This window comes from Pelodiscus sinensis, chromosome 3, assembly GCF_052426305.1.
Source record: "Pelodiscus sinensis isolate ZL-2025 chromosome 3, ASM5242630v1, whole genome shotgun sequence".
Taxonomy (NCBI): Eukaryota; Metazoa; Chordata; order Testudines; family Trionychidae; genus Pelodiscus; species Pelodiscus sinensis.
In genome coordinates, this window is record NC_143054.1 from 23828717 (window position 1) to 23843087 (window position 14371).

At 40.0% G+C, this 14371-nt stretch overlaps 1 protein-coding gene across 12 annotated transcripts in view; it reads left to right on the forward strand.

The window, feature by feature from the left end:
• CYRIA (CYFIP related Rac1 interactor A) overlaps nt 1-14371 on the forward strand; it is a 78851-nt gene that overhangs the window by 35948 nt on the left and 28532 nt on the right. For 8 of the 12 annotated variants that reach the window (XM_075923457.2, XM_075923465.2, XM_075923462.2 and 5 more), the window contains one exon: nt 4585-4664. The exons of the other annotated variants lie outside the window; for them this stretch is intronic. In XM_075923457.2, the coding sequence (XP_075779572.1) occupies nt 4595-4664 (70 nt within the window). In that variant the 5' untranslated portion in view covers nt 4585-4594. The remainder of the gene's footprint in view (nt 1-4584; nt 4665-14371) is intronic. 12 annotated transcript variants of the gene reach the window in all.

A 14371-nucleotide genomic window follows, 5' to 3' on the forward strand; every position in this document is an offset into this window, starting at 1 on the left:
TCCTAAAAATTTTGATGCTGTCCTAAAAAATTATGTAAATGAATAGAAAAGATCTTTTCCCTACATGCTTATATAAATTCCTAACTAAACTTGAATAGTTTGGAAAGCAGAAGAAAGCATAAATATATAGCTGAGAGTCTGATGTCAGCACTTGACTGATTTAAAGCATGCCACCAAAAGTTAAGTTATTTCTAGAATTTTAAGTGGTTTGGACACTAAACAGAATTTGGCACCCCATTTAGGAGTATTACAGTACATGCATTTTAGTCCTGTGTATGTGGTGCTGGAGCTCACCTTTTAAAATGAGTCCACAGAATTAGAGAGCAATTACTTTCCAGGTTAGTGAAATGGAACATTGTGCTCTACTAAAACTAATGATTATACATGATTTGCTAGTCTATAAGCTTTTCACATAAGTGATTAAGGAGATGAATTATATTCATACCCCTGAGTTGAAGTAATTAGCTGCTATTTTGTAGAGTTCACCACTACCACAAAAGATTCTTTATTACATTAAAGTTTACAACTGGTTCGCACTTCTACATCTTCCCTTATGACAAAACTTAAAATATTGCATTTGATGTTTTCCAGTGGCAGTTTTGTGGAAATTCTGAATTTTATACCCTAAAATGTGGTAGAGCATTCAGCTCTCTACACACATTTGTTTGAGGAGTGAGCTACAACATGCGAAATATGAGATTAATGTATTGTATTTATTAACTGTTAACACAGCAGTTGACCCTTTGCTAACAACATTCATACTGCCATAGTTTCCCCTCACTGCAGAAAGTTCCTGAATAGGCCTTAATATTGTAAAATGTTTTCTTTGTTGGAAATAACATTGAAAACTATAGTTTAATGCAGCTCAGACAGTTGCAGGCATTTTTACCATCCTGTCATTCAATATTATATGCACATACATATTTTTGAATGACATTAATTCATAAACAAAAGGCAGGTATCCGAAGAGGGGATCCAAGATGGATCCTGACACACTCTTTTCTCCCCACCCACTTCCTTATTGAAAATCTTTCTTTTCATATCCCTGAAAACTGTGCAGAACCTTCCTTATAGTTAGTTGTTCCTAGTGTAATTTCATCTCTTAGTATGATGGGTAACGTAAGACCAGGAACAATGTGAGACTGAGCACATTGAACATATATTAAGAAGACTGCGTAAAATGCAAATTGAATTTCAAAAACTCATTGACTAGGCAGGCTTTGCAGGTATTTCCAACAGATACATAATGTTTCTTATCCCTGAAGATTTATAGCCTCTCTGAAGAGGAGCAGCTATGTATTTGAGGTTTGGTTATCAGAATAGATAATAGCAAGTTTCCATGGGATACTGGAGCAGCCTCTGTCTTCAGGGAGCTCAGACCCCCGACACTCCCCTCCCTTCCCCCATGTGGGCCTGCCATGAACAGAGGCTGCTTGTGGCAGCCTCCCCTGGCACCCTTCACCCCCGTGCTGCTTCCTCTATCAGTTGGGAGAGGGGTATGCAATACTGCAGAGCTGGTGCTGGAGTAAGCTAGCTCCTGCCTACACCCCCTCCGCTGCCTTTTGTAGGAGGTAGCAAGAGGGGGCAGGTGGGTCTGCGGAACCAGCACACGCAAAGAACCAGCTTTAAAGTCGGCTCCTTGTGTGTATTGGCTCCTACCTGTCTCCCCTCACCTTCCATGCTACTGTTTATCTATCTGAGGTAGCAGCGTGCAGGGGTGGGAGGGGGGAGATGGCTTAAAAGCTGGTTCCCCATGGGCACTGGCTCTCAACTCCCTCCCCCACTTGCTGCCTCTGATGCAAAGGAAGGGGAAGAATGCATGTAGTCAACGGGATTAATGGATAAGACTAGGCTTATTGGTTAATTGTGTAGTTGTCTACAAGTTGACATCCCTATTACTAACTCCATTTGGTTTACTATTCTCATAGTGGAGGAAATGGAGAACTATGTAGAAGGAAAGAATGGGTGCAATGTGAAGATTGGGAAATGGGATGTTTAATTTTTTTTTTAAATAATCCATGAGCAGAAACCTTTAAGAATGTTTTGAACATTGGATTTTAACCTCTAAGTACAGTACTTTGAGACGAGTGAAAAAAATCTCACAACCGTTTTGTGTTTATTGCCCTTTGATATTAGTACTACAAAACAAGAAGCCACATTTAGTAATCCACTTCATCAAATTTTTAGATATAGAAGTTGTTTTTGTGTTTTTATTTAGGTAGCTTTAGACAGCAGAGGTAGAGGATATTGAATGGCAGAGGTGGCAACATGACCATCAACAATTATCACTGTGAAACAAATACTTTGCTAACCTACTTTTTTTTGTGATGGGACAAATGAAACTTGAGGTGAAAATAATTAAATTACCCGACTATTCCAAATGAGGGAATGAAAATAAATGTAAAGTGGAAATTCAGGTATATGTAACTTATATCCAGGAAAATGTACTTAAATGAAATGCATTTTGATATTTTTCCTTTAGCCCTGGTGTGCAACACTCCAGGACTATTCCTAAAATACCTAATATGAGATAGGAGTTTGTCTCAGACTAGCCCATTTGTTTTTTGGCAAAGGGAAATGCTTTCTTACTGTTTCTAGCATGCTATCAACCAAGCCAATATTTGGATGTAGTGTTGACTTTGGAACTAGAAGAAATCGCTTCATCAGATGCTGTCAGAAGGGTGAGGTAAGACAGTTTAAAATGAGAGGAATTTGAAATGGGACTGAGTAATATTATCTACTTTCTTACAGCAAATGTTCAGTAACAGTGCATTGTTGTTTTCCATGTTTATGAAAAAATGTGATCTACATACTCTGTTTTCTGCATGATGTTGATAGCAATTCGTTACTGTTGTGGGGATGAAATATTACATTGCTGACTAACTACATGATTATTACTGTATGAACTAATAGTTTTATTTTCATTTTGTTCACTTATGTAATTGAAAAGTTAAACTCAGTAGATATGATAGACCTCACTTAAAGTTTTTTAAAAATTGGTGTTTCTGTGTATGCATTGTAATAACTTTCTGAAAAACTAATTTTTGATATTTTGAATATATGTTGCTAATTATAAAGGGCTTGACAGTCTGCGCTTTAGAGTATTTTGAAAAGGACACTTACAGATAATTTAATTCTCTGAAAAATATAGAACTGTATTAAGCCTAATATGACTTCCCTAAAGCAAGTTAGATCATCAGTCTTTGACTGTTAAGTTATAACACTTTATGAAATAAACAGGACTGCTTTAAAATCATGGAAACATTCCACTACGAGGCTATTCCTGTTCGTTCTTATGAAAAAAACATCCTTTAAATGTGCTACAGGAAGGTGTCATGTCACCCTCACTCACAATATTTATAGAAGAAACTCTGTAGCTGCTCTTAATAAGTCAGAGAGTCATGTTTGGTTTAATACGCCTTTACATTAAAAGAGACAGGAGGAGAGAGATGAAACTGAAAAATAGATGACTATCCAGTACCAGTCTAAAGTTCTATAGGTGATAGGGTTTGACAAACATACTTGCAATGCTTAGATTGTCATTAACGTAGTGCCCTACTTATTTTTAATATAGTACTTCTGAAAGAGGTACTTGTATAGAATGAAGGTAAAGGGGAAATATTGTGGTCCTGGATCGCTGTGGGCATTGTCTAAACATAAATTTTTTTAGTGTAACAGTGTAACGCTTTCTCTCTCCTGTTATAAGTGTGCCTTTTTCAGTTTAGCTTCTCTCTCCCTTGAGAAGTGGAGATAAGTTAAACTGAAAAAAAAAGTCTTTTTATACTCTGCCAGAATAAGAGTCTCTATTGTAGAATGATTCTACTGGTATAGTTGGTAAAACTTTCCAGCAAAGAAATGGCCATATAGAACTCCTCTTTTGTATCTGTCAATGAAACACTAGCTTTTACAGGAATTTCTTTCAACTTCTCTGATAATGAGTGGGTGGTTTTTTTTTTTTTTCCATTAAGATGGAGTCTAGGTATTTTTGAAATCACTAAAAAGATGCATCTGAGGTTTAAAGTTTTTCATTTAAAAATGTATTATGATGAAGGGGTACAGGATTTGTCAACAGTTTTGTAGCCGATATTTTGATGATGATGATGATATTTAAATCTCTTTATCTTTAGAAACATAGAATAAAAAAGTTGCTTTTCTTTATTTCTTACATTAATGAAGGGTGGCTCTTTTTCAGATGACTTCTTGCGTTTCTTTTTTTAAATACAAATCAAAGACTGAGGCCTTGCTTTTTCTTTTGGAATATTCCTGATTCAGCAATTCAGAGTCTGTCAGTTTTGCTAAGAGAAGTAATGCCAATGCATCTTTGCATAAGTTTAAGGGTCAAAACAAATGCATCTTCCCTGATTGGGAGACAGCTGGTCATCAATCAGAGATATTCCTGAATGTAAGACAAGGCCTCTCTGAGTTGATATGTAAATAAATACCACACAATTAATAATAAACACTTTCTGAAAAGTTCAGAACTTACCATGAAACTTAATAGATGCTGCAGACTGTGTCAAGCCCTTAGTTGTAACTTTCTAATTCTGTATATGTAACTTTTTATAATTTTGTTGCATTCACTAGGTTTGCTGGGATGGGTAATCTTCTTAAGGTCCTTACCAGGGAAATTGAAAACTATCCACATTTTTTCCTGGATTTTGAAAGTAAGTTTTAAAAATTACAAAACAATGAGTGAATCTTTTCCATTAATTTAAAGCTGGCTGAGAACTTTTTCATGATTGAATATAGTGACAAGTTTCCAGCAGTCGGACTATCTAAATCTGTGTCTCCAAGATCATTCACTCAAGATGCGCTTTCTATTTCTTTTTCAGTAACAAGAAATAAAACCTTCAAAACTATTCATTTGCATGGAACTAGGTCAGGGGCCAATTTTTTTCCTTGACTTTGAAAATGAATATAGCTTTTTGTCTGGTTTGCTGCCTTATTCCTAATAAAATATGGATTTATGCAGCATGTAATATTTCAAGAGATTTGCAAATAGATTAATTTATGCTTCCGTTTTAATATTGAATTCCGATGCTTGTGAAGTATTTTACTATAAAATAGCTAAATTCTTGTTGGGCAAAGAGTATAAATGTAAGAGTAAAGTCTTAAATTGATTTCAATATATATACTATCAATCCTGAAAGTAGATGCACACATACTAATGTTTCTGATGAAAAACCTTCATTTGCCTTAAGCAATATTTTCTTTTATTATTTCATTATATGAAGGGTGTGTTTTTTAAATGGACCAAATATATCCATAATTAGAACACATGCCACTTTTATTTGCATTATTCAATACTGATTGAACTGGGTTATTTTTATAACTTCTAAAACACAACTATGGTCTGTATATATGCTTTATTGCAACTCTTTGTCAGATGTCTGTCAGCTTGCAAAATGTAATGTGTTGCATGTTAATTTCTTAACAACATATGTACCTTGATGCAAGATTTTTGTGTGTTTTGTTTTTGCTGGTTGGTTTTGCTGCATGTATTCTAGACATTCATTTCAAAATTGGCCATCAAATTGTTTAAGATAGATTGAATCTTAATTCTGTTACTTATGTGAAATGCCTTTTTAAATGATACCGATGTATGTTGGCATGGCTTTTTTTCTTGGAAGAGTATTTAAATACATTCATTGAGCATGGTACTGGCAGAAATAATTAATTACATACTTCTATCAAATTTGAAAGAATGAAAAGGGGATTTTCAGATTGAATCCAAATGTGTACTTATCTTAAAATACTCCGCTTGAAGAATCTGATACTCACCTTTTTTCTAAAGTCATATTTTTTAAAAATTCGATTTTTTTAAGTGATTTTTCAAAGTGATTAGTTAGAATACTTAACAAAAAACAGATTTATACTCTCAGGTTAACATATTCTTAAATCAATGCCCGTTCAAGAAACTACTTGAGCATGCTTTTGTGAATTGAGGCTACAGCTTGGAAATAGTATTATTTGGACATACAGTACTTTCCCTCCTACACCTTGATTTAATACAGTATAAAGAATCCTGCTGATACTACTTGTAGAATTTAATCTGTTAGCTGCAATAAATAAATACATACAAAGATTGGCGTTTATAAACCTTGTATCTTTCTTTCCTTTGTCCAAATCTTGTGAATACTTTTTATTGTAAAACAGGTGTCAAACCTTTGTCCCAGATATTGTAATCTGGTCTACCAAACTTCAGAGTACAGGCAGTCCCCGGGTTACGTACAAGATAGGGAATGTAGGTTTGTTCTTAAGTTGAATTTGTATGTAAGTCGGAACTGGTACATATTGTACCCCAGGTGTCCCTGATTCAGCCGCTGCTGAAACTGACCAGCGGCTGACTACAGGAAGCCCAAGGCAGAGCTGCTTTACCCCAGGCTTCCTGGAATCAGCTGCTGATCAGTTTCAGCAGCAGCTGACTTTGGGACACCTGGGGTAGAGCAGCTGGGGTGCTGCCAGGTTGGTCCCTGCAGCGCCGAGGTGCGGCGCTGCGGGACCAACCCGGCAGGGCCCCAGCTGCTCTGTCCCAGGCATCCAGATTCAGCCGCTGCTGAAACTGACCAGCAGCGGCTGAAGCGGACACTCCTGGGGCAGAGCAGCTGGAGTGCTGCTGGGTTGGTCTGGTAGCGCCGACCCTTGGCGCGGCGGGACCAACCCAGCAGCACCCCAGCTGCTCTTGGGGACGCCTGGGGCAGAGCAGCTGGGGTGCTGCTGAGTTGGTCCCGCAGCGCCGGTCCTCGGCGCTACTGGACCAACCCGGCAGCACCCCAGCTGCTCTACCCTAGGCATCCAGATTGAGCTGCTGCTGAAACTGACCAGCGGTGAGAAAAGCCTGGTCTGCTGGGGGGTGGGGGGGAGGGGCGCACTAACTGCACCCCCCCCCCCCCAGCAGACCAGGTTTTTCTCGCTGCGGAGGACACGGGCGGTGGGACCGCCGAGACGCGCCGCGGTCCCGCTGCCCGCGTCCTCCGTGGCTTTGCTCTGCGTCTCCCTGGTCTGCTGACCAGGGAGACGCGGAGCAGCTTTTCTTGCTGAGGAGGACGCGGGCGGCGGGACCACCGTGGCGCGTCCCGGTGGTCTGCTAGGGGGGTGGGGTGCAGCTAGTTCGGGGTTTCCTCACCCCGTTCTTAAGTAGGGATCTGACATAAGTCGGATCCACGTAACCCGTGGACTGCCTGTATTCTAATTGAGCTCTATACCTGCCTTTGTTTTTATAAAGGCCTTTTACTGCCTTTAGGATGAACTGTTTAATCAGTACCATCATGTCATGGATTGGAAAAAAGGTACTTCTGCCAGAACTGCAGACTCGGCAGGTGGTCTGGCTGCAGTAGGCCTTTAAGGAAAAAAATATCTATTTTAATATCTTGGCTCTGGAGCTGGATTTTCCTGAAGTACATTGCCAACAAGAAATGAAATGGGGTAACACAGAGAACACCCATTCCCTGAGGACAGCAACAAACAATAATTCTAGGCATATGCACACATTTGTCTGGCACTCCCAATTATTGACAAGCCAAAGTGACTACAAATTTTAATTTGTTTGATACTGCTGAGTGAAAGTTAAAAAATGTTATGGTTTTGTTACTACTGTTACAATCATGTAGTCTTTATTGGATCAAGTCTAAAATGTATCAAATAGGTACAACAGAAGAGTCCCTTAGCTGCATGATTTGATGTACATTATTTACCCCATTATAGCATAAAAAGAGGCTTTTATACTAATGTACATGCATAATAATGTACTTAAATACTTTGTTGGGCTTGTTTTGTAGTTTTAGGTTTAAGTAAATTAAAATGCCACCAAAGCTGATACTTCAGAAGGCATTTCTACACAATAACCAATGCCCTCCAATTTACTGTCTTTTGCATTGTTGAATTTTGTTTGAGGGAGCTTGCAAACTGTAAAATTACTGCAAACTCATCCACCGTAGTTCTGGTCTTGGGAGGTGGCCCCATTTATTTTGATACTCAGTGAAACAAGATATTACCCTTAGTCGGAATCCCCTCACTTAGACCCACCCAAGGAATTCCAAGATACAGGCAGTCCCCAGGTTACATGGATCCGACTTACATCGGATCCCTACTTACAAACGGGGTGAAGCAACCCCGCACTAGCTGCTTCCCCCCAGCAGACCAGGGAGACGCGAAGCTAGTGCCTCCCCCAGCAGACCATGGAGACGCGGAGCGGCTTTTCTCAGCAGACACCTCAGCTTGAGAATAAAGGGCTGAGGGAAGTGAGGTATGGGAGAATAAAACTGAGCTCTGGAGAAATGTTTGGCTAGAGTTTCACCTACAATATGTACCAGTTTCGACTTACATACAAATTCAACTTAAGAACAAACCTACAGTCCCTATCTTGTACGTAACCCGGGGACTGCCTCTATATGCCTTGATTCTGCAAGCACTTATGTTCATACTTAAGTTTAAATAATCCTGTCAGTTTTATGGGACTACTCTAATAGTGGTAAATGCATTCATAAATGTTAGAGGATTGGGGCTATATTGAGTGTGCTTTTGTTCCATGTTCATTAAATGACCACCTCTGATTTGCAACCAGTTGTTGTTGGTCCCTTACAGTGAAAACAATCTTAATCATGTATTTCAATAATAAGATAATTTTCACTCAAAATATAAATATAAACAAGAAAAATAGAACTATCAAATTAACACATGCACCTCCTTACAGTTTCTGTGCTCCCTCCCCCCTCATTGTATATGAAAGGACTTGTATGATACATGTTTTATGAATATATAGTATATATTACAGCTGTTTTTCAAAATAATATAATTTTACATCTGAAAATAGTTGTGTTCAATAATCTTTCAAATTCTTATGAAGTTGAAATGTTTATATTATGGAAGTCAGAACTATTTTCACACTTGGTTGTGTGTTGCAAACACAGGCTCTGTGTCTCAGACCTTCCTGCTTGTCACAGGTGCACAATAGAAAAGTGATGATTAAAGTGATCATTAAAGGTCTCAAAAATATGACCGATGAGGGAAGACTGAAAGAATTGGGTTTGTTTAGTTTAGAAAAGAGAAGACTGAAACGGGACATGATAACAGTTTTCAAGTATCTAAAAGTATGTGTCAAGGAGGTGGGAGAAAAATTGTTCTCCTTGGCCTCCGATAATAGGAAAAACTGCATTTTAAGCCCATTGCTTCAAGGGAGGTTTAGGTTGGATATTAGGAAAAAGTTTCTAATTGTCAGGGTGGTTAAACACTGGAATAAATAGCTAAACGAGGTTGTGAAATCTCCATCACTGGAGATATTTAAGAGCAGGTTGGATAGACATCTATCAGGGATGATCTAGGTGATGTTTGATCCAGCCATGAGGGCAGGGGACTGGAATTGATGATCTTTTGAGGTCCCTTCCAGTTGTTGGAGTCTATGATGTGTCTGACTGGTTTGAATATAGCATGTATCCACACAGTGAATGTATATTCTTATCTTTAGATGTATAGTTCTTAAAGTGAGATTACTGTGTAACAGCCAATAAAAACAGTTTGCATTTTCAGGGCCGTCCTACATATCTGATATGTAATTTTAAAAGTGCCGAGACTTCAACAAGTGTGACCATATTCTTCTGCTTTTGAGATTATAATGAAAATCAGTATGGAAGGGCTATAAATATTGTCTTTTGGTTACTTTGATGTTAATTTAAATGTATCAATTGAAATCATAAACCCAATCCTCTGTGTTTTTCTTAAACCTAGTTAATCATCCTAGTCCAGAAATGACTAGTTAGTGTACTGTAATAACCAGGGTTCGCCAAGTGGCGGCGAGCCCTGCTCGCCAGCTACATTGTTTTGTGTGGTTCTGTGCTCTGCGCATGCGCAGATCGCTCTGCACTGGCTCTTCCGGGTTCCTGCCACGGGCAAGTAGATTACATTATTTGTCGAGCCCTGGTAATGACATGTTTGAGGTAAATAGGAAGAAGTTTAATAGGGACAAATTCAAAGTACTTCACTTAGGAAGGAACAATCTGTTTCACACATACAGAATAGGAAGTGACTGTCTAGGAAGGGATTCTGCAGAAAGGGATCTAGGGGTCATAGTGGACTACAAGGTAAATATGAGCCAACAGTGTGACACTGTTGCGTAAAAAGCAAACATCCTGGGATGCATTAAGAAGAATCTATGATTCCATGTCTGATTTACTACACTTAGTAAATATTAGTTTTGTTTAGGACAACTGCCTTTGGTAAAGTGACTTTATTTTGTGATTGTATTATTAGAGCCCTGCGTAGATACAAAAATGTGGATCTGCTTCCAATTCATATCTGTGATGTAATCCTTTAGCCATCTTTTACCACTTTCTGAATTCTCACCCAGAGCAGCAAGTTGTCTTGAAACGGGGAAGAGAGTGGAAATAAGCAAGTAGTGAGTTGGGTCTTGCAGGTAAGAGGCAGTGCAAGGACAAGGACTGGGGATAGGGAGGTGTTGGGGTCTTTAGAGAGGATGATGTGGAGATAGGGAGCTGGATACGCAGGGTATCACATTTCTTTCTGCTTATTTAAAAACTTAAGGCGTGTTTGGAAGTAAATGCAGTAAAGTTCCTTTCAATAAGTGAAGAACAGGTTGGAAGTACAGGGCTTTATAAAGGAGTGAGTCAGCGACCAGGGAGCTTGGGAACAGGGACTGCCAACAGGAGTTTGGAGAGGGAGTTCTCTAAGTAGAAAAAGAGCTAATACAGGACCCTTGAGGAAAGTGGCTGTCTGTAGTGTGTGTTTGTGTTTGGGGGTTTATTGCTGTGTGCTGAGCTTGTGTTTTATCTGTCTGGGGTTTGAGTTTTTTTTTTTCTTCCTCTTCTCCTCTCCTCCCCCTCCCCTCCCCCCCAGAGTGTATGTGCTGTGGCTGACAGGTGGAAGCTGTGAGCTTCTATCAGGGTTTGAAATCTAGAAGCTTCTGCTCATTGGTTGAGTCTTAGCCCCTCCCCCTGATTATCAGGCAGTCCAGGGCTTTATTAAGGAGTGAGTCAGCAACCAGGGACTGCAAACAGGAGTTTGGAGAAGGACTAGGAAAGGGGACTGGGAAGGGTGTAAAATACACTCGCAATTCTGTTAAAATTTTCTACTGCACTCCTGCCCTTCAAGGAGGCATTTAATAACTGAGGAATCTCTCAGAATGCAGGTATGGATATTGATAGGTCTGCTGCTGTTACCTGCACAGCAAATGCCATGTTTATCTCCCTCCCAGAAGAAAGAAGGGATTTCATCTGCACTAAGTGCAAGCTGGTCGCCATTTTGGAAGAAAAAAATAGAGGACTTGAGGCACAAGTAACGACCCTACGTTCCATCAGAGAGGATGAAGACTTCCTCGATAGAAGACAGCATTTAATTCTGCAGGCACAGCAAGCTGAAGAGCCAGTCAGGGCAATACAGGACAAGGAAGAAAACTGGCAGCATGTAACCTCTAGAAGAAGGCGGCGGCCAACTCAGGTATCCCCGATTCATGTAGAAGTAAGTAACCGCTTTCAGGCTCTCTTCACAGGCACTGCGGTTGAGAATGCTTTGTCAGGGACCTTTCAGGGAAGAAATCAGAAAGGAATGCCATCTACTGGAAGGCATGGGATGCATAGTCCTAGGGATGGGGGTTCCACAACTACCACCCCCAAAAGAAGATGACGGGTGGTGGTGGTAGAGGACTCCTTCCTAAGAGGGACTGAGTCATCCCTCTGTGGTCCAGACCTGCAATCTCGAAGTGTGCTGCTTTCCGGGATTACCCTAACCTTAACCCATACCCATTCATGATGTGACCGAGAGTCTTCCAAAAGTGATTAACCCTCCGGATCACTTCCCCTTCCTGCTTCTCCATGTAGGAACTAATGATACAGCCAAGCATGATCTTGAGCGGGTCACAGCAGATTATGTTGCTCTGGAAGAAGGATCAAGGAATTTGAAGCTCAAGTGGTGGTCTTGTCCATCCTTCCGGTTCAAGGAAAAGGTTCGGGTAGGGATTGTCGAATTGAGCAAATTAAGCAAATGCATGGTTGCACAGGTGGTGTCAGAGAGAGGGCTTTGGTTTCTTCGACCATGAGACTCTATTATGGGAACAAGGATTGTTAGGAAGAGATGGGATCCATCTAACGAAGAGAGGAAAAAACATTTTCATGGAAGGGTTGCGAACCTAGTGAGGAGGGCTTTAAACTAGGTTCATTGGGGGACAGTGACCAAATCCCTGAGGTAAGTGAGGAAGTCGGATACCGGGAAGGAACACAAGGAGGAACAAGCAACAAAGGAGGACCCCTGATTTGGATGGAGAAGATAGGGTGATCAACTGGTTATCTAAGGGGCTTGTTTCCAAGGCTTGTAGCACTTCTGTACAAACAGGAAGAATTAGAAGCCCTGGCCTAGTCAAAGAACTATGATTTGATTGGAATAACAGAGACTTGGTGGGATGACTCGCATTACTGGGGCACTGTCATGGAAGGGTATAAAATGTTCAGGAAAAACAGGTGGAGGAGAAAAGGAGGAGGAGTTGCATTGTATGTAAGAGATCAGTATGATTGCTCAGAGCTTCAGTATTTAGAGGGAGAAAAGACTGTTGAGAGACTAGAGGTCATGTTGTAGTTGGTGTCTGCTATAGACTGCTGGATCAGGTGGATGAGGCTTTCTTTGGACAACTGAAAGAAGCTTCCAGATTGCAGGCCCTGGTTCTCCTGGGGGACTTTAATCACCCTGACATCTGTTGGGAGACCAAAACAGCAGTACACAGACAATCCAGGAAGTTTTTGGAGAATGTTGGGGATAACTTATTGGTACAAGTATTGAAGGAACCCACCAGGGGCCATGCGCAGCTTGACCTGCGGCTCACAAACAGGGAGGAACTAGTAGGGGAAGTAGAGGTGGGTGACAACCTGGGAAGCAGTAATCATGAGATGGTAGATTTCAGGATCCTGACCAAAGGAAGAAAGGAGAGTAGCAAAATACACACCTTGGATTTCAGAAGAGCAGACTTTGACTCCCTCAGAGAACTGATGGATAGGATTCCCTGGGATACTTATATGAAGGGGAAAGGAGTCCAGGAGATCTGGCAATATGTTAAAGAAGCCTTATTGAAGGCACAGGAAGAAACCATCCTGACGCGCAGCAAGAAAAGCATTGTTTCCCTCTGTTATATAATGGTCATATTCACTTTCAGAATATGATCTGAAGAAGTGGGTCTGCCTCACAAAAGCTCATCCTCTAATAAACTATCTTGTTTTCTTTAAAGTGCTACATCATTGCTTTTTTTTTGTTTTTACCAAAGAAGGGTGTTTGCCACAATAAGGGAGATTGGCCCCTATGCTGGTGGACTCCGGATTCTCCTGGGGTTTGTCAGCAGGTCACCAGGCTCTTGGCTCTACCCTGCTGCCACCTGGCTTCTGGCTTAATTTTCTCAGATCTGAAAAGATTCCTTTCTTGATAAGAGAAACCCCTGTCACAGAAAAAACGTTTATTTCAATTATGTGCTTGTATTTAAATCAGTTCAGTATTGGTTCTCAGTTTATTCAGCATACAATACAATGTATAAAATAGGACAAATTAGACATTTTATATCAGATTGGATGAATCTCAAATACATTTAAAGGAAGGATAATCTGCATGTATGTATTTACAAGAAATTATTCCAGGCACATATCACGTCTGTGCTATCTCTAAAGTCAGACATTCTGGTTAGAAGGAGTAGGTTTTAGCTAAATATGTTCCTTCCTTGGGTTCTGTTTTCCTTGTAGTAGTTAAAATGAAGTCCAACTGAGTCAAAAATATTATTTCAGCCATTTCATAGAATAACTGCTGTTCAGTAACTTTCTTAGGTGTGAAGTTACTATGCAAACAAATATGCAACACTCGAGAATTATTAGATTAGAATGTTATTTGTCAAATGGTGTTTCAGGTCAGCAGATTCTGTTCTCTGCTTTTTGAGACTAAGCAGGACACTGTCCTCTCTTCATAAATGCATGTAATCTCTGCATCAACTCAGAAATATATATCTTTTGTAATTTACCTTGCAATTCTTTGGTAGGCCACAGGATATGTCAGATGAAGAGTGTGTATCACTTTGTCATGGATTCAAATTGTCTTAAAAGATTGCAATCCCTGTTGCTTTCTTTATCCAACCAATCTTTTTGAAAGTAAATATAACTATGGCTTACATGATTGCCCTACTTCTAAACAGGAAACGGGCAACTATTGGTCAAAAGTTGTGCAGAGAAAAGGTAAAGGATCTGAATGGGGGAAGAGAAACCAAAGAACAGCAGGATTCTATACTTTCCATCCTTATTGTGAGCGGTCCATAAATTTGAGGCATCTAATTGTAGGGATCAGCTGCATATCCTCTTCCAGCAAAGTAACATGATATATGTTTGTTAAATACTGATTC